This window comes from Biomphalaria glabrata, chromosome 6, assembly GCF_947242115.1.
Source record: "Biomphalaria glabrata chromosome 6, xgBioGlab47.1, whole genome shotgun sequence".
Taxonomy (NCBI): domain Eukaryota; kingdom Metazoa; phylum Mollusca; class Gastropoda; family Planorbidae; genus Biomphalaria; species Biomphalaria glabrata.
Window position 1 is genome coordinate 54,137,020 of NC_074716.1, and position 22,915 is coordinate 54,159,934.

Genomic DNA, 22,915 nt, shown 5'->3' on the forward strand with positions numbered 1-22,915 from the left:
AAGTGTTCTTACATAGCTTATATCAATTCAGCTTATCTTAATGTTTTCTTGAGTTGATTGCTAAAACCTAACCCTTCCTGCCATAAATAGGCTTACTGCCAGTGGAAGTGTATTTTCAATGTACATTGACAATCAGTGAGCGAAGGCTTAAGCTAAGCCAGAAACATAAAAATAGTGATATTTCTCAAATACAACATGCAGCCCTGATTGATAAACTGACAGTAGTCCAATTAGCTACTTTATATCAATAGTCATCCCTTTTACTGCTTCGATGCTATGTGTACTTTAACTGCAGCAATTTGAATGTTTCGTGTTTGCAATAGCTAGTGTGTTGTAATTTTTTGTTTTATCAGAGCATTCGGGTAATCAACCCTAGGGGAAAAAAATGTAACACTTTCATTCACATCCCCCCTCTCTCTGCCCTAGACTGAACACTAAAAGTTGGACAGTAAACAATTAATGTGTTGGATTGGTCAGATAGACCTAGCTTGTATAGTCGATGTCTCGATACGTCGACTAGTTGCTATATATGATGAAAAGGCGGTATTTTTCCTTGTGCGTAATACTAATAGCGTTGAGTTGTCTAGCGATCAAATAACACATCTGTCAATGAAAAATCTAGATCTGGGTGTAATAAAACGGTTGCCTGACCTAGTCAGGAAAACCAGTGACTTGGCAGAATTTAGGTCATTGGTTAATATGCATGACTAAATGCATGACGTGTATGACGTAATCATCTTTTTTGAAGTAACGTCTGTATTATTATATAAGATAAGATAAAACGGGACCTCAAAACAGTGAACATTGATACTGGGAAGACATAGCCCTAGAACACTACGCGGAGAGAGATGGTGACCAAGAAATGTATGGACAGTGAAAAATCACGGGCCTCAGCTCTGGAAGAAAAAGCGTGCCATACGAAAAATGTCCAGCTCATCTAGATAGACCAATAAAGCGAAATAGGCCACCTGTTAATGCGTAAAATGTGGACTAGAATGTCTCTCCACAATAGGGCTCTACAGTTATATACACGAAAAAGTGTTCTGCGAGATTAACCTTAGTCGTTGTACGACTGAATGAGGCCAACACTTTTACACAGGTGAAATGTGTCTTACCCCGCCCTATTTTTGAAAAATGGATCTAGCGTGCACCAGTTACGTGTGTGTAGGATTTTTGTAAATTTCAGATCTACTTGTGACTATTCTAATATAAGCTATTAATAATACCGCTCTAATATTGACTATAAGATAATTATTTATTATTAAACTGTATAATTATAACTGATTTAAAAAATAAAATACGCATTAAAAAAAAAACTTTGCGTCCTGAAAAAAAGACCACGCATTTCCCCTTTGTTAGCACCTCCTACCAGCACAATTGACTACACAGTGGGGCGGAGTAAAAAGTTGCCGTATTCCGCGTTAAAACGGCGCCTTCGACATACACGGAGGTTAAAATGCACAGAACACCTTGTGATGTTTTTGCTAAATCGGAAGGCGTGTTTCACAGACTAACCAATCAAATCTTCCTAGGCTTTCAAGTTAGGCAGACTCTAGAAGCACGTGTAGTTGTTAATGTCTATTATTTGCGGCCAAAATTTTAGGTGATCATATTCAAATCATCATTGCTCATTACTTCAAATCACTACACCTTACAGTAGATTATATCTAGATACAATAGAGGCACATTCCTAGGCCAAATTTCTACAAATGCTCCAGCTTCCCTAGTGATATTAGAGCATGGAATGGGTTGCAGAATAAATGCATGACGCATAGAGGTTTAAAAAAGACCAATCGTTTTTATCGCTATAACAATAGGTCTCGTTTTTTATATGTTAATAAATTAATAATGAATCTAGTATTTATTTTATAATCAATATAATAGTAATTATATCCAAATACTATAGTTCTCTCTTTTTAAATTAGTTTAAAATAAAAAGAAAGGGGGAGATATAGAATGTAGATATGGTATTTTAAAATTTCTTTGGGTGAGGGGAAGATACTATCAAGTAACAAATCTCAAGACTCAATCCAATCACAGCCATCAGACCAACACACATTAGAAAAAGTTCATTAATAGCACAACACACAGGTGTATACCAGGCCATCTACACAGCCCCAAAACATTGCTCTAGTTTTATTGACAACAATGATGAGAGAAAAGGGGGAGGAGCCAATTATTGATCGGTCAAGCCGTTAATTAGGTCACACACTAAGCATGCTAGTACGTTGATGCTTTTTGTATGTGTGTGCAACAGACACTGAGCGTGCTCTAAGATACGTTTTTTTTTTGGTCAACTAGGTGGCTTGGAGAAGGCGGAATTTATCTAGAATCTAGATGTATAGGTAACACAGTTCACAAGCTATCATAGCTTTTTAGCCCCTTCCCCGGAAAAAATATTCAGTACTGACTTTGGGGCCTTTTTCTTTTGTCAGACTGTGTTATATATAGACTATAGAGATAATAGACTGCATAGATTAAAGATACTTAGAGTAAGTTAGATCAGCGCATGTTTTGTTTTTAGGTCAACCAGGTAAACTAATGTGTCCTCGAATGCCTAGGGGAGGGCGGGATTATCTAGATCTATATACTTAATATAGACTATAATCTATACGTAGATCTAGATTATATAGATCTAGATCTAGATCTCATTCTATAGTAGACTTTACTATCATGCTATGATTTAAACGTATTTTTAAAAATCCTTTTCTTTTTCTTAGAAACAGGTTAGACTAGGCCTACTCACTGTTAGATCTAGATGGTAGACCTAGATTCTAGATCTATATAGACTAGACAGTCTAATATTCTTATAATATAAGATCGATCTAATTATCTGATCTAGCTAGACTAGAATTGACTAGATCTGATCTGAATGGATTGTCAGGAAAAAAAAAAGGATTTAGTCGGCTTAGTGGCTTATACTGTAACTTAAGTTTGTTCTTAGTCTTAGTGAAGTAATACTATTATTAATAGTAAGGCTAAGGTACTAAGCCTAACTAAGGTGTTCTTGTTTTAGTGTTAGTGTTATGGGTTGGTTGTAGTAGTAGAATATTGTAGATCTAGACTAGTTTATTGTAGTGTGTTTGTGTCTAGTAGATCTAGTATCTAGGTCTAGTATAGTACACAGTAGTTGTAGTGATTTAGTTAGATAGTTGGTTTTATCAGTTTGTAGATAGTTGGTTTGGTTAGTTTGTTGGTGTTTGGTAGTGGCGTAGATTTAGAGGGTTTTAGTTAATTTCTGGGTTCAGTTGTAGTGGTTAGTGTATATATAATATATATTATATTTTATTATTGATTTATTTTTCATGTAAATAAAGTATCGTTTTATTTTTAGTATTTCAAGTAAAGTTTTTGTTCTTGCTTTCATTTTAAATTTAGTTAGTGTAGTCTAGTTGTCTGGTTACTTAGGCGACTCTAGCCCCTTGGTCGCAGACCGAGGTGCACAGATTGAGCCCACCCAGTAGCGCTAACATCTGCCTACTGTTATAAAATTTAATGTTGAGCAGAGAGAAAAGGTCTCTCTTGCGCCTCCTGACCTGCTCACATGTTAATTCACAGGACATCACAAACACATAATAACAATATGTCTTGAGCATAGGTTGTTCATCAGCCCTAGACTTGGGGAGGGAGGGGGGCGGGGACTTGGTTCTCTTCTTTTCAATGTCAACATTCCTTCTCAGTCTAGTCTCTAACAGTGCACACCTACTGCACTACTTGAATGGTGGTGTGCATGGCAGGGTTATAACTATATATAGATAATAATAAATAAAACATGATGATTGTTATTCTATATTGATTTATTTTCTTGCAAAAACAAAATAATTTTTTATAATAATAATAATGAAAGTCATGTGACCTTCACATTCCAATATTGTTTGCATAGTTTAAATTTGTTTAATTTTTTTTTCCCTATAGCCTGATGCCTACTTATGTACAGCTTATCCTGTTGAAGATGAGGAATATTATATTTGTAAGTCAGTCACACTTTTACTTTGTGTTGACAATGTTAATATATTACTGTAATATGCATGCCTGACTCATTCTAAGACAGGAGATCTAAACAGATCTTATAGCTCACTGTCTCTCTTTTGAATTTGCAAGTGTTATTCTGAGAAATGTTTATCTCAATTCAGTTGAAGAAACAAGTTGAAGTTGAAGAATCCAATGCATTTTAGGTGTAAATTTAGTCATGCATGTTAATCAATGGCTTAAACTCTGCCAAGTCATTGGTTTTCCTGGCTGATTCAAGCAGCCCATTCCATTCTCTAATGGCACTAGGAAGAAGAAGCACTTGTACAAATTTGTTACTACATCCTAAATAGCTTGTATCAACCAAGTCCAGCACCTGTCATGCTAATATAACTTAAACTGTTGTAAAGAATACCATAGTTAGTTCTTAAGTTTTATAGAGTCCTCTCAGGATTTTCCCTCAATCTCTTGTGGCTTGAAACTGCTGCAGCTTGTTTGGAATTGGGAGTACTAGATAAATATTCATATTATATAACTACACTATGGCTACAAAAGCTAAAAGTTCACCTAACTAAAAGATTGTTGATTGATGTTACTACTCAACTACTTTGTATTGTGTTTGAATGTCACTTTCTTTCTGTCTCATGAAATACTGCATTCTTCCTTCATCTTTGGACTTATTATTATAATTACCTTCTATCTACTTAATATAGCCTGTAGTGTTGTGACTTTGACTCTTAATATTTTATGTAGATTCTGAGCCTACTGATCATTCAGGTCTTAAGATATACACCACATTTCAGAAGTAAGTTTTTAAACCCTTACTCTTGTATTTTAATTTGTGTAATCATTTCTATTGAAATGTCAACACTCTTATTACAACCGTTCTTTCTGCTCCAACTTCTAGGCCTCAGTTTGTGGCTGGAATATTTCTTTTGGCTAGTTACTGGTTTCAAATTCCACCCCAAGTGTCATGTAAGTATTGACATTTAATGGTAACAATGTAACAGTTCAACAGACATGCACATTATAAGAGAACCATGTAAGAGAAGTATGTGATAGCTCTGTAAGAGAGATATATGATTAAGTGTAAGAGAAGTATGTGATAGCACTGTAAGAGAGATATATGATAAAGTGTAACAGATCTATGTGATGAAACTGTAATTGAGATATATGATTAAGTGTAAGAGAAGTATGTGATAGCACTGTAAGAGAGATATATGATTAAGTGTTAGAGAAGTATGTGATAGCACTGTAAGAGAGATATATGATTAAGTGTAAGAGAAGTATGTGATAGCACTGTAAGAGAGATATATGATTAAGTGTAAGAGAAGTATGTGATAGCACTGTAAGAGAGATATATGATTAAGTGTTAGAGAAGTATGTGATAGCACTGTAAGAGAGATATGTCTATGATTAAATGTAAGGGAAGTAATCATAATTTTCAAAATTATTTATTGACCATAAAATGTAAGAGCCCTAATATCTGGGCTTTTGGAATTGTTGAGAAATGTAAACTGTTTGCTATTCTTTGTATATTATAGCATATTGTAGCATATCCTGTAGATATCAGCTGTGCTTTCCAAAAAGAGAAAAGTATATTCCCCTTTGCATATAGAACACATGCTCATTGTGATAGTAAGTGTATGTGTTTTGCGTGGCTGGTAGTGCAGTGTGTGTGCCTGTGTATGAAATGACCAGTGGACCTTGAGTGTACATGCTTGAGTGAACAGCAGTGTGTCAGGAACTGTGTGTAAAAGGAAGTCAGAGTATAGAGAACAAGTGGCTGGAGTAAAGAGCATAAAGATGGACGAATAAAAACATTGTGTTTATTGAAGCTCGTGTTGTTTTAGTCTATTACATGGTGTCAGATGGACCGACTCCACCCGCCACAACCGCTGGAATTAAATGGCAACGTAGCAGAAAATTGGAAAAGGTTCAAACAATCCTTTCAGATATATTCGATAGCAAGTGGACTGGATACAAAAAGCAGAGAAGTACAGTCTATGACATTATTGCATGTGATCGGCCAAGAAGCAGTGCAAGTCTATAACACTTTCCAATGGACGGACAATGAATGTAATGAATGTGAGATTAGCAAGTCCTTCAATACACTTCACTGCATTCTTAATAAGTTCGAGAAGTACTGTCTACCAAGAAAAAATGTTACCACTGAAAGACATGTTTTTTTCCAGCGTTCTCAACATGAAGGAGAGTCATTTGACAACTTTGTCACTGACATCAAACTCAAGGCAAAGACATGTGAGTTTGATTTGCTTAAAGATTCCCTAATAAAGGATAGGATAGTTGGTGGCATAAGGAATGAGAACACCCTAGCAAGACTTTTGAGAGAACCAGATCTAGACCTTAACAAGGCAGAAAATATATGTCGGGCAGCTGAGGCAACTGAATGGCAGCTTAAACTCATGAATGAAGAAAGTGGGGTACACGTTGTGAATTCAGCTACCAATAGCTTTAAAAGAACAAAAGGAAATGTGAGTTGTAGCTATTGTGGCAAGGAACACAGACCACGTCAGTGCCCAGCTTATGGGGAAACCTGTCACAGATGTCATAAAAAAGGTCATTTTTCATCAGTGTGCAGATCAAAGCCTGTAAGTATAGTGAAGTCAGAAGGTCGAGATGACTCCGTTGAGGAAACATTTTTCATCGGCAGTAATGGCTCCCATAGTCTAAGCAACGAATGGAACTCACTCATTACTGTTGAAAACAAACAAGTCACATTCACGTTGGATACTGGAGCACAAGTCAATATTCTCCCATACAGAATCTTTAAGCAATTAAAAAGAAAGAAACTTCTCAAATCAACATCCAAACTTACTACTTACAGTGGAGAAAGATTGAAGGTTGTTGGCAAAGCACACATTAAATGTACTGTTAAAAGTAAGACAGCCATAATAGAATTTCATATGTGGAGACACTTTCAAAGCCAATTATGGGTCTACCAGGCTGCCAACAAATGAATTTAATCAGAAGAGTTGACTTTATAGAGGACGATACACTCTCAGGCTACGCAGATGTATTTACTGGCTTAGGCTGCATGGAAGAGGAATATACTATAAAGGTCAATTCCAACATTAAACCTGTTGTACACGCAGCAAGGAAAGTCCCAGCGGCACTACGTGAGGAATTAAAAAATGAATTGAGAAGAATGGAAGATGAGGGTGTCATTGAAAAAGTAGATCATCCCACTGCATGGGTCAACTCACTTGTTATTGTTGAAAAATAAGGAGGCGGATTAAGGATATGTCTAGACCCTAGAGACCTCAACAAAGCCATTCAAAGAGAACACTATCAATTACCTACTATAGAAGAAATAGCTAGTCGACTAAGTGGCAGTCAAGTGTTCACGGTATTAGATGCCAACTCTGCCTTTTGGCAAATTAAATTAGACAAGAGCTGTACAGATCTAACAACTTTTAACACACCTTTTGGTCGCTACAAGTTCCTTCGTCTACCATTTGGGCTAAACTCTTCTGCAGAAGTATTTGCAAAACGTTTCCACCAAGCTTTCGACGTTATACAAGGGGTTGAGACATACATGGACGAAATACTGATAGCAGGTAGAACAATAGAAGAGCATGATGATAGACTTAGGCAAGTTCTTGACATAGCAAGAAGGAAAGGAATCAAACTGAAGCCATCTAAATGTAGCCTAAGAGTACGACAAGTCAAGTTTGTAGGACATATCATTACAGATAGTGGTATAAAGCCTGATGACTTAAAGATTGAAGCAATACAATCCATGCCATACCCTACAGATCGCAAGGAACTAGAAAGATTTTTGGGTATGATTAATTATCTTGGTAAATTCTTACAGAACTTGTCAGAAATAACTGCCCCATTAAGAGAGTTACTTAAACAAGACAATGAGTGGATATGGTTGGAACAACATCAGAAGGCTGTTGATTATTTAAAGAGTTTGATCACAACCGCCCCAGTTTTAGCCTTTTATGATGTTTCACAGTCAGTCAAGTTGTCTGTGGATGCTTCACAGGAGGGACTTGGAGCAGTATTAATGCAGAATGAAAGGCCAGTGGCTTACGCCTCAAGATCTCTTACAGACTGTGAAAAACGATATGCACAAATAGAAAAAGAAATGCTTGCCATTGTCTTCGGAGTTGAACATTTCCATTACTATGTGTATGGACGTCCAATAAAGGTTGAAACAGATCACAAACCTTTGAAAGCGATTATCAAAAAGCCTTTGGCATCTACACCCCCTAGGCTTCAGCGGATGCTTCTTCGACTAATGAAATATGAAATACTGCTGGAATACAAGCCAGGCAAAGAAATGTCTATTCCAGACACACTGTCAAGAGCATCGCTACCAATCAAACATCCCTCAAGTGATGACTGGGATGCACAAGTTCATCTGATCGTCAATAGTTTACCCATGTCAGATGAATATATGAACATTTTTCAGCAGGCCACTGCAGATGATGCTGTTTTAAGGCTGTTAAAGAATAATATTATGATAGGCTGGCCAAACAAGAGAGCTGAAATTCCACAAGAAATTCGAGCATATTCAGGATTTAAAGAAGAACTTAGTGAAAGCAATGGTTTACTTTTTAAAGGAGAAAGATTAATAGTACCAAAAGTATTGCAAAAAGAAATGCTTCAAAGACTGCACCAAGGTCATCTTGGGCGAGATAGATGTCTTGTTACAGCTAAGGAGGTGTTCTTCTGGCCTGGAATGTCTAAGCAGATTATAGACATGGTATCAACATGTGCAGTGTGTAACGAACACCAGAAGTCCCAGCAAAAGGAGCCATTGTTACCACATGATACTCCTGTACTTCCTTGGGAAAAAATTGGAGCTGATAATTTTGAGTATCTCGGTAAAAACTATTTGCTACTTGTAGATTACTATAGTAATTTTTTTGAGATAAATCTTATCCCAACACTAAAGGCTTCAGATGTGATCATACATATGAAATCACAATTTGCTCGACATGGTATTCCAAGGGAAGTAATTAGTGACAATGGACCCTCATTTGCTTGTCAAGAATTTCTGAAATTTTCTAAAAGCTGGGGATTTAAGCACATTACGTCTAGCCCCAGATTTCCACAATCTAATGGTATGGCAGAACGGGCCATACAAACAGTGAAACAGCTTCTAAATAAAGCTAGAACGTCGGGTCAAGACCCATATATGGCCCTCTTGCAATTTCAAAATGCTCCATGCCCTGATGGACCTTCACCTGCACGGCTGCTCATGGGCCGCCGTCTGAGGACGAATCTTCCGACAACGGAGGCCTATCTCAGACCTCAAATCCCAGACAAAAAAGAAAATGCTTGGAAAACAAGAAAAAGTAATCAAGCAAAATATTACAACAAAACAGCGAGGCGCACCGAGCGACCACACATTCAGCCTGGGAGCAAAGTGTGGATGCAAAAGAAGCCTGGCGATTTATGGGAACCAGCAGTGGTCATCTCAGAAGCAGAGACCCCGAGATCATACAGGGTAAAAACACTGAAGAAATAGAAGGATGTTAAGAGACACATGTACAAAATCAAGGGTCATGCCTGATATTTTTTAAATGGACACCCCAGAGACAGTCATTAATGGTCAAACCACACAGCCAGAGAACGTGAGCGATACAAAAGTGCAACAGGAACAGACTAACACTACCAATCTGCCGCCTGTAATAACTCGATATGGTAGGCAAGTTCGGCCACAAGTACATTACCCTGACGCAGATAATTAGATACATATATATCTTTTTATTATTATGCAATTTGTATATAATTAATGTCTATTTGTAAACCTAGACTGTTGTTGTTGTTTTTTACTACACATTTTATAATTTATATTGTTACTATTGATAATATTAACAATTGAACATTCTGTTGTGTTAAACATGTATTCAGTTTACTCATTTGTTTATAGTGAGACAGAAATCATTTGTATAGTCAATTGATATCTCAAAGCTTTTAAGGAGGGAGATGTGATAGTAAGTGTATGTGTTTTGCGTGGCTGGTAGTGCAGTGTGTGTGCCTGTGTATGAAATGACCAGTGGACCTTGAGTGTACATGCTTGAGTGAACAGCAGTGTGTCAGGAACTGTGTGTAAAAGGAAGTCAGAGTATAGAGAACAAGTGGCTGGAGTAAAGAGCATAAAGATGGACGAATAAAATCATTGTGTTTATTGAAGCTCGTGTTGTTTTAGTCTATTACACATGGATTATCTTTTTTTTTAACCTAAAACAATTAAACTCCAAAATAAAAAATATTTAAACTTAAATATTTTTATTTTTAAACTTAGGCAAAGTTATCACAGGCTATCAATACAATGGGACTTATCATGAATAGGCAAAGGGAATCCCCAATGGCCACAAGTGAGTTAGTTCTAATATTGACACTACTAGTGACACCAGCATTAGTTTGATTTATTTTCTGCAAGTGTAAACTTACAAAAGTCTGCAAGTGTAAACTTACAGCGATGTCATACAGCCAACCGGCATCTTATACCATTTCTTTGCCGATGACTCACAGTTATATGATTCATCAGTACCCTCAGAGGTGTCGCATCTGGCAGAGAAAATCAGTGGTACCGTTGCAAGGGTGAGCGATTGGATGGTTGAAAATAAACTCAAGATGAACGAAGACAAGACAGAAATAATTAAGATTGGCACTAGGAACAATGTCTCAAAAGTTGAAAGCACAGATTCTCTCTTTATCATGAACTGCCATGTTCCTTTTGTCCATGTAGTGCGGAATCTTGGAGTTTTCTTCGACTCAACACTATTTTTCGACCCACACATAAGTCAGCTCTGCAAAGGTCTTTATCTGCAGCTGCACAGATTAGGCCAGATCCGACCATATTTAACAACGGAGTCAACAAAAACGCTAGCTGTGGCATTCATACTCTCCCGCCTTGACTACTGCAACGCCATGCTAGCAGGTATACCTGATGACAAAATAGCCAAGCTGCAATGTATACAGAACAACGCCACTAGAATAGTCCTTAAAAAAACTAGACAAGATTCTACTACTACGCTCTTTCGCACGCTCCATTGGCTTCCTGTGAAAGCGAAAATCGATTACAAGGTCCCCACACTTTGTCATCGGTGTATATATAACAACAAGATGCCCTTGTACCTTAGCGAACTGATTACTCCATATGTCCCCCAGAGAGCCCTGTGCTCAATGGACTCAACGCTTTTAATAGTGCCACGTTTCTCCCTCAAAAGCTACGGTCTGCAGGCTTTTTCAGTTCACGGACCAAAGGTTTGGAACTCACTCCCCATTGATCTCAGACAGACAACATGCTACACCACTTTTAAGAAGAACATTAAGACCTATATGTTTAAAACTTTTTTAGATTAACTGTCATTTTAGCTGTCATGTTTGTGTTTGTAATCTTATTACAGCGCCTTGAGCCTACATTTTGTTTGTTAACAGCGCTTTATAAATAAAATTATTATTATTATTATTATTATCATTATTGAATAGCTTTGGTTCTAAGAAAGATCATTATGGCTGAAGAAGCTACTCTTACTTCTTTATCTAGTACATGAGGTTGAATTACTTTCTAGTCATAATTCTTAAAATACAAAGTTGCTTTTTTTTTTTAAATATTCAACAAAAACCACTAAAAAAAATTGGATACTAAAAACAAAAAAATGAATCCACATATTAATTTGCTGCTTTTTTTTTTTTTGCAATAGCAGTTTTTTAGGTTATAAATTAACAAAAAATTATTGTTTAAAAAGTTTTCCTTTTTAGATCGATTTTTACATCTTAGCCTCATGTATTTAAAGAGGAGTTTCATTTGTCTACATTCTATTGGCCCACAATGATACTTCTTTAAAAATAAAGTTATCACAAGTTTACAAATATAAATCCAAACCCTTTGAACAGTTTTAATCTTAGTGGGAACTCCACAAATTTCTCTATTTTACTATTCCATTTTTCAACCAGTCTAAATTGATTCCATATCTGATAGTCTCAAAACATCTGGTAAAGAAAAGAAATAATGAGGATAAAACTCTTTCAGTTTTAAACCTTAAGTAAACACTTTTTTTTTCTCAATTGTATTATTGTTGATTTTCAAAACATTTTTTTCTTTTAATCTTGTACAGGTCAACAGGAAATGATGAGTTGTTCACTTACTGATGATAGTTTCTGATGCAGGTCAACAGGCAATGATGAGATGTGCAATTATTACATCATGTTCTACACAAATAGTTCTGTAGCTGACTCATCAGGAGATTGTAAATTCAATGAACTTACACCACTGACAGGAGATAACTTTCCCAAAGATGTTAGTGTTCCACTTCTACCCAATCCAGCTCTTGAAGAAGCAGCCATAGGATCTCACAACCATCCTGGAGTAAATCCCCCAGAACAAAACAATGGTCAGTTGGATTTTATTGATTAATATCTTAGCAGTGTCTGCTTGAATCCCAACTGAGCTTTGTGTTTGCTGACTGCCTAAAGGCAGCATGAAAACTTCCATAATACCTTCTCTCTCCCCCCCCCCCTTTTTGTCCATACAAGAAATTTGACAGTAGTGCACTAAGCATGCTTTCCAAGCACTATATAAAGGCAATTTATAAAAGAATGAAGCTTTCTCCTTTAAGAAAAGATGAACTTGATGTAATTTATTTGCACACAAAGATCTTGGAGTTGAGTCTTCTTCTCGAGAAGCTGAATACATTGGAGACATTAAGAGGATTCTTTCAATGGCATAGCTCAGTAAAAGAGACTTACTGAAAGGCTTATTGACTTCTTAATATTTTGAGCAATTTTCTAGATATTTAAAATACCAACACTCTTACAAAAAATACCAACACTCTTTAATACAAATAATAATACAAACAAAAATGTACAATTAATCAACAGAACTTTGTTTTCAACAATGTTTTTACAAAAATGGACATGATCTTAAGATGTCTTTTTCTCTCCTAGTTAGTCTACCTTTATTTGTCTTTAAAGAAATATTTCTCTTTTATAGATATAAATCCCCCTACTGGAACATAGTTGGCTTTCTAAGTGGTGGACATTATTAAATGGCACTTTTTTTTTTCCTTGAGACTTCCATAAACTATTCATAAAAACTAAACATCAAAAAGTCAATTTAAAGGGCTATTTGATGGTCTTGCAAATCTTTTGTATTCATTTCAAACCATTGCAATGCTTATGTAAAATTCATCTGTGAAATGAGCTCTCCATACTTTAAGAGCAACTATTATTTTTTTAGTCTGACTTATTTGAATAATGTAAAAGTTTTAAATATAAAAGAAATAATCTTTAGAAAGAAAAGTTTGGTGGATGTTAAGTTTCTATTCTACTCTACTCAACAGGAACTGTCCACTAATGTGTAAAAATGGTCAGTCCTCAATAATGTTTGCCTGGGCTAAGAATGCTCCTCCAACTGTCATGCCCAAAGGTAAGGAAAATTTAAAATAAATATTTGTGTTGATGAATTATTTAGTTAATTATTAATGCCAATGTGCTCTATCAAACCACATTTTGTATGAATTGAACAAGGGAAGACTGACTGAGGTCTTATAATCCATCCATTTATTTATACATGTTAAACCCTTTAACAATACGCTAATTCTTTTTATCAGACTTAACTAATTTAGAGTGACAACTTGATATTTACAGCTTTGGTTTTGCCACAAAAACATTCATAGCTCAGTGGTCTAAGCTAGCCAGGAATAGTAACCATACATAAGACTATTCCTTAGTTCTATAGTTAGCTATCTACATGTTTTTATTGAAATCATTAAGGCAACATTTTCTTTACTTCCAGGTCATCATCTAACTAAAGACCCTTATATAATATAACAGTAATAACTTGTATTAATATTTTTATTTTCTACACCTTTGATTTGATTGCTACTTGATAAACTGGTGCATGAAGACCAGAATGTGTGGGATTTTTTTTTTCTGCTTTACTGATGCATTGATATGTGTTGCAGCTTCTTAGTGCCATGTGAACTTAAAATAAACAAAAAATGTTTAGGAAATTAAAATAGAGCTATAATAGAATTTTTAAAAAAAATATATTTAGGTCTGAGAGTTGGCAGTAAAACTTCCTCACTAATCTTCAGACTCGAAGACAAGCTTTATTATTATTATTAATAAGTAAATTAAAACTATTGTTTTATAAGTAAATTATGCCAAAGTTTGTTTTTTTTCTATTTAGGTGTAGGTCTGAGAGTTGGCAGTAAAACTTCCATTCAAACTATTGTTGTGTAAGTACATTATGCTAAAGTTTTTAAAGGTACATTTCATTTTCTAATGTTAATGTAAATTGAATTTTTTTTGTTTAAGTCACTGAGTTGTTGATGATTTTTTAAATTTTGTGTTTACATGTTTGAATTTGTTTTTAAAGAACATTTAGTAAAGAATAAAGATATACTGATATTTATATCAAGTCAAGATAGTTTTTTGCTTTACTACTTTTGTGATTTCAGATTCAGAACCTGAAGATCACTCTGCACTAAAATTTTACACAACACATCAGAAGTAAGAAATTTCAATATGTGTACTTTCCTACCTACTACTGTTTAAAAAACAAAAGCTATATCTAGGGAGAGATTGAAAAGATGAAAGCGTTGAAGATTAGTCCATACATAATACTATGGGCTAATGAATTTTTGACCCAGAGATCTCAGAGGGTAAACAATGTTATTTCAAATGAATGCATAGTTAACACAGGTGCGCCCCAGGGGGCTGTGACATCGCCATTGTGGTTCATTTTGTACACCAATGATTTTCAATCCGATAGTCCTTTTTGCTCCTTCACAAAATTCGCTGATGATGCGGCTCTTCTTGCCCTGCTCTCAGAGAGCTCAGACGTAAATGAGTATTTCAAAGAAATAGAACACATTGAAAAATACTGTAAAGATATTTTTTTATTATTAAATGTAAAAAAAACCAAAGAAATCGATCGATTTTCGCAGGGAAAAGAAGGAAAATGATGTTGTTTCTGTAGCTGGAGAGACTATTGAAATTGTGCAAACCTTTAAATACCTTGGTACTATCCTAGACAATAAACTAAATTTTACTGCAAATACTGATTATATCAGCAAAAAAGGGCAGCAAAGATTATGATTACTAAGAAAACTGTCCTCGTTTAATGTTAGCGAAAAGGCCTTGGCTATGTTTTATCATGCTCATATCTGCAATATTTTAAGTTTCAATATCACTGCCTGGTATGGCAATCTGAGCATTAAAAATAAAAATAAACTTTATAGAATCCTAAATGCTGCTGGTAAAATCATTGGCAAAAAACAAACCCCATTTAGTCAGTTGTTTGAGACAAACATCTATAAAAAGGCTAACAAGATCCTCGAAATAAAGAATCACCCTTTTTGTCAGGATTTTGTGATTTTACCATCACAAAAGAGATACAAGACACCGATAGCAAAGACTAACAGACACAAACTCTCTTTTGTTCCCCTGGCAATCAAATCATTAAATAAGAACAATCTGGTATAAACTTTGTCACATGTAAATTATGAGTGAGTCTGGTGTGAATGTACACTTTGGTTTCTTATAGTTATAATGTTTTTGTTTGGTGTAATGCACAAATTGTAAGACCAATTTCCATACGGACAATAAAGATTATTATTATTATGTTAGAAATGAACGAGTAGTCATTCTCTGGCGCTGCCAGGTTCGAGTTTCGCTAAAGAGAAACAAAATTCATCGTAGTCCCTTTAATAGTTTCCACTGAGGAATTTTCTGGTGATGTGGCAGGTTTGCAGCAGTACCGCCCTCTGACAGGCAACGAAGATGTTCCTAGGAATGTTAAGGGCCTTGAAGGTGTCTGTGAGGTCAGTTGTTATTATCCCCTCGGTTGATATAACAATGGGGTATATTGTTATTTTGGACAATTTCCATAGACGCTTAATCTCCAAGCCTAGGTTCCCATATTTTCTTTGTTTTTCTATCTCAGTTTTTCTTAAATTATGAGACAGTGGTACGGCGATATCGATAATGGTAGCGGTTTTTTCTTTTTTATCGATGAACAGCAGATCCGGGCGATTGAAATCTACCGTTTTGTCTGTCAGAATAGGCCTATCCCAGTACAGCAGATGTTCAGTAGACTCGAGAACCTCTTGCGGAGAGTATTTATAATAAGGGGGAGTGTCCTTACCGATCAATTTGTACGTCAAAGCCAGGTGTTGGTGTATTAACTTTGCAACTTGGTTATGGCGACCCAGGTAGGCCGATTCTGATAGGGCTGGACATCCTGCCATAATGTGTTCAATCGACTCGCCCACATTTCCACATTTTCGGCATTATTATTATTATTATTATTATTAATAGAGATAACCAAAACAAATGAAAACTGCTTATCCTTATTATTCAAAACCAATATCTCAAAGCTCAAAATACCTTGGAATTATAATATTATATTCATATTATGGAATTAATTTAGAAATCAAACAAATCATTAGAGCTTAAAAATTATTAAAAGAAATTTTTAGAAATCCAATAGGAACATACAACTGAAATTCTATTTAATCTTAGCATTATAAGTTGATTAGGTCTAAAATAGAGCTGTTTAGTTTCAAACAATTGAATGTTTACAATTACTGGAGTAATACCAAGAGTAAAGTTACTAGGAGACAATTCAGAAGTAAAGTAACAAACAATATTACACCAGAAAAATACGTAAAAATACTTTTAAAAAAAAAACAAGCTTATATTAAGTGTAATTGTATCAATTAGTTTGGATCGGTCATGTAATTAAATTTGTAATAGATCTAGACTAACAATAAGTCTGTGCGATTAGAAATATTTCTACCTATTGTTTTTGTTTAGCGCAATTTCCTGCCCTTAGCTCTCTCTTATGGCAGCCTCTTTGTGGAATAGTGTGGTGGCTTGTTTGAACTCAATTGGGACCATATTCACCTGTTGCTTGCAAATCCACTTTCCACAAAATAAATGTTTCCGAGCCGCCTCGTTGATACCATGGGAGCTGGAATCTTCAGAAGTCTTTCAACAGCTTGTTTTATATTTTTAAACGCTTTTAGCATTTGAAGGCTCTTAGCATAATTAACATTTTGCTTTTTAAAGTTCTATATTTAAATTGTTCTAAATCTAGTTAATTTAATCAAGGATTTTTTTCTATTTATCTTATTATATACTCTTCAATGCTTACTTACAACCTTCACTTCTAGGCCCCAGTATATTCATCATCATCATCACTCCTTTTGAGTTCCTCATGGAACATAGGGCCTCGACAAAAACACGCCACTCTCCACGGTCTCTTGCTAGCTTTTTGATGGTGTCCCAGCTCTTCCCGGTCTTCTCTGCTTCTTCAAGTACACTGCGTCGCCATGTTCTTTTTGGTCTTCCTCTGCGTCTTGTTCCCTGGGGGTTCCACTCTAAGGCCTGCCTAGCTCTGTTGCTGGTATCTTTTCTAAGGGTGTGACCAATCCATCTAAACCTTCCTCTCTAAGATCTGCACTTCTATATTTTTTTGTCCACTCATCTCCCACAGTTTGGTGTTTTCTACTTTGTCATACCAGTGTATTTTTAGGATATTTCTCAGGCATCTGTTGATGAAGGTCTGTATTTTTTTTGTTGTGGCTTCAGTTGTTCTCCATGTTTCAGAACCATACAGTAGGACAGCCTTGACATTAGAGTTAAAGATTCTTAGTTTAGTCTTGTTTGAGATGTAAGGAGATTTCCAGGTTGGTTTTAGCTGTGTAAATGTCTGACGTGCTAGATTTATACGGCATTTAATGTCTTCATCTGTTCCACCTGATATACTGACTACACTCCCAAGGTATATAAAATTTTCTACTTGGTCTATTGTCTGAGAATCCATTACTATGTCTCTGATTTGTTTATTGTTTACTTTAAGTACTTAGTTTTTTGATAGTTTATTTTGAGGCCTACTCTTTTTCCTACTTCACTTAAAGCTGTGACCTTTTCTTGCATATCCTGTAGTCTGTGTGATAATAGGGCTATGTCATCAGCGAATTCCAGATCTTCCAGCTTTTGTGTGAGAGTCCATTGGATTCCTCCCTGTTTGACTCCTGTTGTGACTGGAAATTCCTCTGACAGCTTGCCACAGTGGGTTACTTGGCAGGTGAAACCATCATAAAGGTTCTTGATTATGGTTATTATTTTATTGGGGATCCCATAATGTCTCATTACAGTCCAAATAGATTCTCTGTCGACACTATCAAAAGCTTTTTCAAAGTCGACAAAAGTTGCATAGAGAGGAGATTGCCATTCAACACATTGTTCTACAATTATCCTGAGTGTAGCTATTTGGTCAGCACAAGATCTCCCTTTTCTGAATCCGGCCTGTTCTTCCCTTAGGTGTTCATCACATGCTCCCTTAATTCTGTTTAGTAGGATTCTGCTAAAAATCTTGCTTGGTACTGACAGCAAAGTGATGCCTCGCCATTTCTCACATTGTGATAGATCTCCACTCTTTGGTATTTTTATTAGCAAGCCCTTTTCCACTCACCCGGAGGTGTTTCTGTTAACCAAATTTTGTTGAATAGTTTGTGCATTTGGTCAACTATTTCACTTCCTCCTTTTAGGACTTCGGGTGGTATGTTGTCAATTCCAGCAGCTTTACCTGTCTTCATTTGTTTGATTGCATTCCTTATTTCTTCTTTTGTTATTTCTTCCATGTTTATGTCTAGTGTTGGTCCTGCATTTAGATCTGGTGGATTTCGTGGTTTAGGTCTATTGAGCACTTCTTGAAAATATTCTTTCCATCTTTCAAGTTGTTCATTTATTGAAGAAAGTAGTTTTCCGTATTTGTCTCGGACTGGAACATTGCAATTAGCCTTTTTGGTACTGAGAAGTTTGGTGATTTTGTATAGTTGTTTTATATCTCCTTTACCTGCTGCTTCTTCTGCCTGTTCTGCCAGATTATTGTAAAATGATCGTTTGTCTTTTCTAAGCATTTTGGTGACTTTCTGTGAAACTGCTTGGTAGTCTTGTTTTGATTGTTGCTTGTGGTTTCTTGTTTTTGCCTATTTAGCGCATTTCCTTTCTTCCATTAATTTCCATGTCTCGTCACTAATCCACTGTTTTTTCTTCTTAGGGTTAAGGCTTAGTACTTCATTGCTTGTTTCAGTAATAATTTCTTTGAAATTTTGCCAAGATTTATTGCTTTGTTTGGCCTCATCTAGTTGTAGCACAGCAAATCTATTTTGAAGGGATAGTTGGAATTCCTTTTTAATCTGGGTGTTGTGGAGCTTGTCTAGGTCAAATCTTTTCCTTTTGTTTCTTTCTGTTTTATTGCTGGCCAGCTTCATTTTTAGTTTGGCAACAACTAGGTGGTGGTCTGAGCCAATATCTGCTCCTCTTCTGTTTCGTACATCTAGTAATGTGCTTCTCCAGTTCCGCGTATGGTAACATGGTCAATTTGATTCTCTGTTTTATTGTCTGGTGAAACCCATGTCACTTTGTGGCATTTTTTGTGGGGGAAAATGCTGCCTCCTTTCACTAATTCATTAAATGTGCAGAAGTCTGCAAACATTTCTCCATTTTCATTTATGGTGCCAAGTCCATGGGTGCCCATACTTTTCTCTCTCTCTCTGTTGTCACTTCCCACTTTGGCATTCAAGTCTCCCATGACGATCAAAACATCTCTTGTAGGTATTTTGTCAACTATACTTTGCAGTTGGTCATAGAATGTATTTTTGTCAGTATCACTTGCAAGGTTGGTGGGAGCATAGCACATAATGATGTGAACATTTTTGAACTTAGACAAAAATTTGGCTCTAATTATTCGTTCTGAAACTGGTTCCCATTCTAAAAGACTTTTGAAAGCTTCCTTGTTTAGTAGTAGTGCTACACCATTTTCATGTAAGTCATCTTCTTTTTCCTTTCCAGAGAAGAGAAGGGTTTCTCCTGATTGCAGTCTTGTTTCACCGAATGTGTTCCATCGAACTTCACTCATTCCCAGGATCTGTAGTTTGTAGTTGGCCATTTCCTTGGCAATTTGTGCACATCTACCTGGTTCTAGTAAAGTGCGGACATTCCATGTTCCCAAATTAAATGTTGCCTTCTGAATAAGGAAGTGTTTCTTTTTCATTGGTTTAAGTAGAGTGGTCGGCCTCACAGGATTCGTTCAACTTTCCCTGCATAGCTTCATAAGTCTCCTTTGTGGAGCTCTACTTTCGCCTCTGACAATGTTTAGTGTTTGTGCTTTTGTTCTGGTTTCTATAACACTATTTTTTTTCCATGGACAGGTTCTTAGCCTATCGCACAACCCCTGTGTCCCGGGGAGGGGGATGCACCTTTTGTCTGGCCTCTTTCCTAACAGACCTGGCCAGCTTGGTAGTACCTGCCAGGAGTGATGAGCTCCCGCCGGTATAGCTCTGAGGGTCATTGAGGCACTCAAGCTGTCACACCACGGCAAGGTATGTGCATCAGGTGACAGCCCCAGTATGTTGCTGGTATATTTTTGTTGGCTGCTGGCTTCACCATCCCACCACATGTAAATTATAAGAATTCTTAAATTCTATAGACTATTTTCAGTAGATATTATTCCAAAGAAAAAGCTTTTTTTTTGTTTAATGAAATTTAATAATAGTTGAATCTTTTTTTTAAAACATTATAAACACCCAAGGACATACATTTTTTTTTAAATTTCAGTGTACCCTGTATATATAAGCTGTACATTCAGAATGGACAAGAGTATCTTTCCCTTTACCTACAGAACACATGCTCATGGATTAGGTAAGAGTTAGAATTTCTCTCTTTTCTCCTCTTCAAGATAAACTATTTCACTTCCTTCACTTCCTCATGTCTCACACACTAACTAGAAAATGGATTAGGGTCTTCAAACTAGATCTAGGTAACAGCCTTGTGCCTTTCAGTTCTCTTCCACCCTAACTATTGTTCCAGGTCGAGTCATCACTGGTTAACCAACACAATGGTTCTTATCATAAGATTGGCAAAGGAAATCCACAATGGCCACAAGTGAGTTAGCTTGACAATATTATATTAACATTAAGAAATTATATGTAAAGACTAAGCAATATTTTCAAGACAATATCGAGCACTGTCTATTATATCCTTTGTATAGGCTTTTTGCCCAGTGAAAGATATTATTGAAGTCAAACCTGGAGATGCTTTGGTATGTTTTTAGAATTCCTACTACATTTATTTTTTGTTATACATTCATTATTCTATAATGCTAGGACAAATTTGTACAAATACTCCTTCTTCCCTAGTGCTATTAGAACATGGAATGGGTTGCCTGAGCTAGCCAGGAAAACCAGTGACTTAGCAGAATTTAAGTCATTGGTTAATAAGCATAACTAAATGCATGACGCGTAGGACGTAATCATCTTCTTTTTTGAAGTAACGTCTGTATTATATAAGATAAGATAATGAAATTTTCAGTTAATGTGTTTTTTTTATTTGTTGAAAATTGAATTGTTGGACCTAATCATTTAAGAAATTACATCACATTCATTCTCTAGAAAATTGGTAAAAGTAAGATTGTTTTTTTTTAAAGAATTTTTATAAGAAAAGTTCACTAAGCAATGTCTTTAACTAGTTTTTTATTTCTTGTATACTAAGTGATTGGTTTTCATGACTGTTTTAGGCAACCTATTCCATCTCTTTAGAGAGTATACACTTTAAGGCACTGCACATTTTAATGATTTTTGGTGTTTTTTTTTACATTGAATGATCAAATAAAAAAATATGATTGCTATTCCCAAGACATCACATTCTTTCATAGGTAAACAAATGTGTGATATTTATTTGCTAATTTCTTTTTTGTTTTCACTTCCTATGTAGGCTGCTAGATGTACTTATAACTCAAGTTCAATGGGTGTTGGGTTAGTGTATTGACTTTGTATTGTATTTTCACCTCATTTGTATTTATTTTCTAAATATGTGTGCTGATAATAATTTAACCATTAGTTCAATAATTATTTTATTATTCATTCTTTTTAAATGTATTATACTGTGTTTAACAAGTCATGAAAGGATTCTTTCCAGTCATCATCATTAATTTATGGTTTACAACTAAAGAGGGGGCAGCAGGGTGGCTGAGTGATAAAGTGCTTGACTTCCGCACCAGGGAATCCTAGGTTTGACTTCTGGTGAAGACTGGAATTTTTAATGTTGTGATCTTTGGGCAACCAGCTTTAATGGATACCTGTTGTTAGTTGGGGAAAAATAAAGGCGGTTTTCATTATACTTGCCACATAACACCATCGTTAACCAGAGGCCACAGAAACAGATGACCTTTACATCATCTGCCCTATAGACCACAAGGTCTGAAAGGCACTACATTTTTATGTAGGAAAAACTTAAAAGAATTAGTCCTCAGAAAATATACAACTTAGTAAGGGACTTGACTGTAGCATTTGTATGAATCTAATGATTGACAGACCATTAAGTTCCTTCACTCATTAAAAAAATGTGCCACATGACCTTATTTTTTCTGATCCTCTTGTAAATTGTTCTTTCCAGTCATCATCATTAATTTAAGGTACTAATAAGTACTATTGAAATTGTAGTTTGTATACCATAATTAGAAGCAAACTAAATAAACCCAACTATTTAAAATTCTTATTGACAATAAATATATCCTTTTGCAGGTCTACAGGAAATGATGAGATGTGCAATTTTTATATTATGTTCGACACGAACAGCTCTGTGGCTAATCCTTCATGGCTATGTGGCACCTGCAAAAGAGCTCACAGCTCAGCAGCAATAAAGCTGGCTAGAAGAAGAAGAAGAAGGCACTAATGAACTTCTACAACTGACAGGAGATAACTTTCCCAAAGATGTCAGCGTTCCACTTCCACCAAATCCAGCACTTGAAGAAGCAGCCATAGGATCTCACCACCATTCTGGCATGAATCATCCAGATAAAGCCAATGGTTAGTTTTGTAGCATATAGAAGCGATTCAATTAATTGTTTTGCATTGTTAAACCTTAATTTTGTTTTGTTGTAAAT

General features: G+C 35.7%; 2 protein-coding genes across 20 annotated transcripts in view; both read left to right on the forward strand.

Annotated features, from left to right (window-relative positions):
- The window catches only part of LOC129926757 (peptidyl-glycine alpha-amidating monooxygenase B-like), a 73,627-nt gene that overhangs the window by 40,259 nt on the left and 10,453 nt on the right, over positions 1-22,915 (forward strand). For 3 of the 19 annotated variants that reach the window (XM_056032585.1, XM_056032601.1, XM_056032603.1), the window contains exons 1-15: positions 1,714-2,345; positions 3,916-3,970; positions 4,723-4,774; positions 4,877-4,944; positions 10,256-10,328; positions 12,075-12,350; positions 13,299-13,384; positions 14,150-14,227; positions 14,421-14,472; positions 20,184-20,354; positions 20,590-20,673; positions 20,842-20,916; positions 21,023-21,073; positions 21,745-21,785; positions 22,554-22,838. In XM_056032585.1, the coding sequence (XP_055888560.1) occupies positions 22,814-22,838 (25 nt within the window). In that variant the 5' untranslated portion in view covers positions 1,714-2,345; positions 3,916-3,970; positions 4,723-4,774; ... (10 more) ...; positions 21,745-21,785; positions 22,554-22,813. The other 16 variants (XM_056032590.1, XM_056032588.1, XM_056032594.1 and 13 more) reach the window with 15 other exon arrangements.
- Positions 5,976-6,950, forward strand: LOC129926893 (uncharacterized). The gene has a single exon (XM_056033370.1). It carries the CDS (start codon positions 5,976-5,978, stop codon positions 6,948-6,950), a length of 975 nt encoding a protein of 324 aa, XP_055889345.1.

Coding starts and splice junctions, on each gene's coding strand:
- LOC129926893 (XM_056033370.1), top strand. CDS start 5,976: ATGACATTATTGCATGTGATCGGCCAAGAAGCAGTGCAAGTCTATAAC.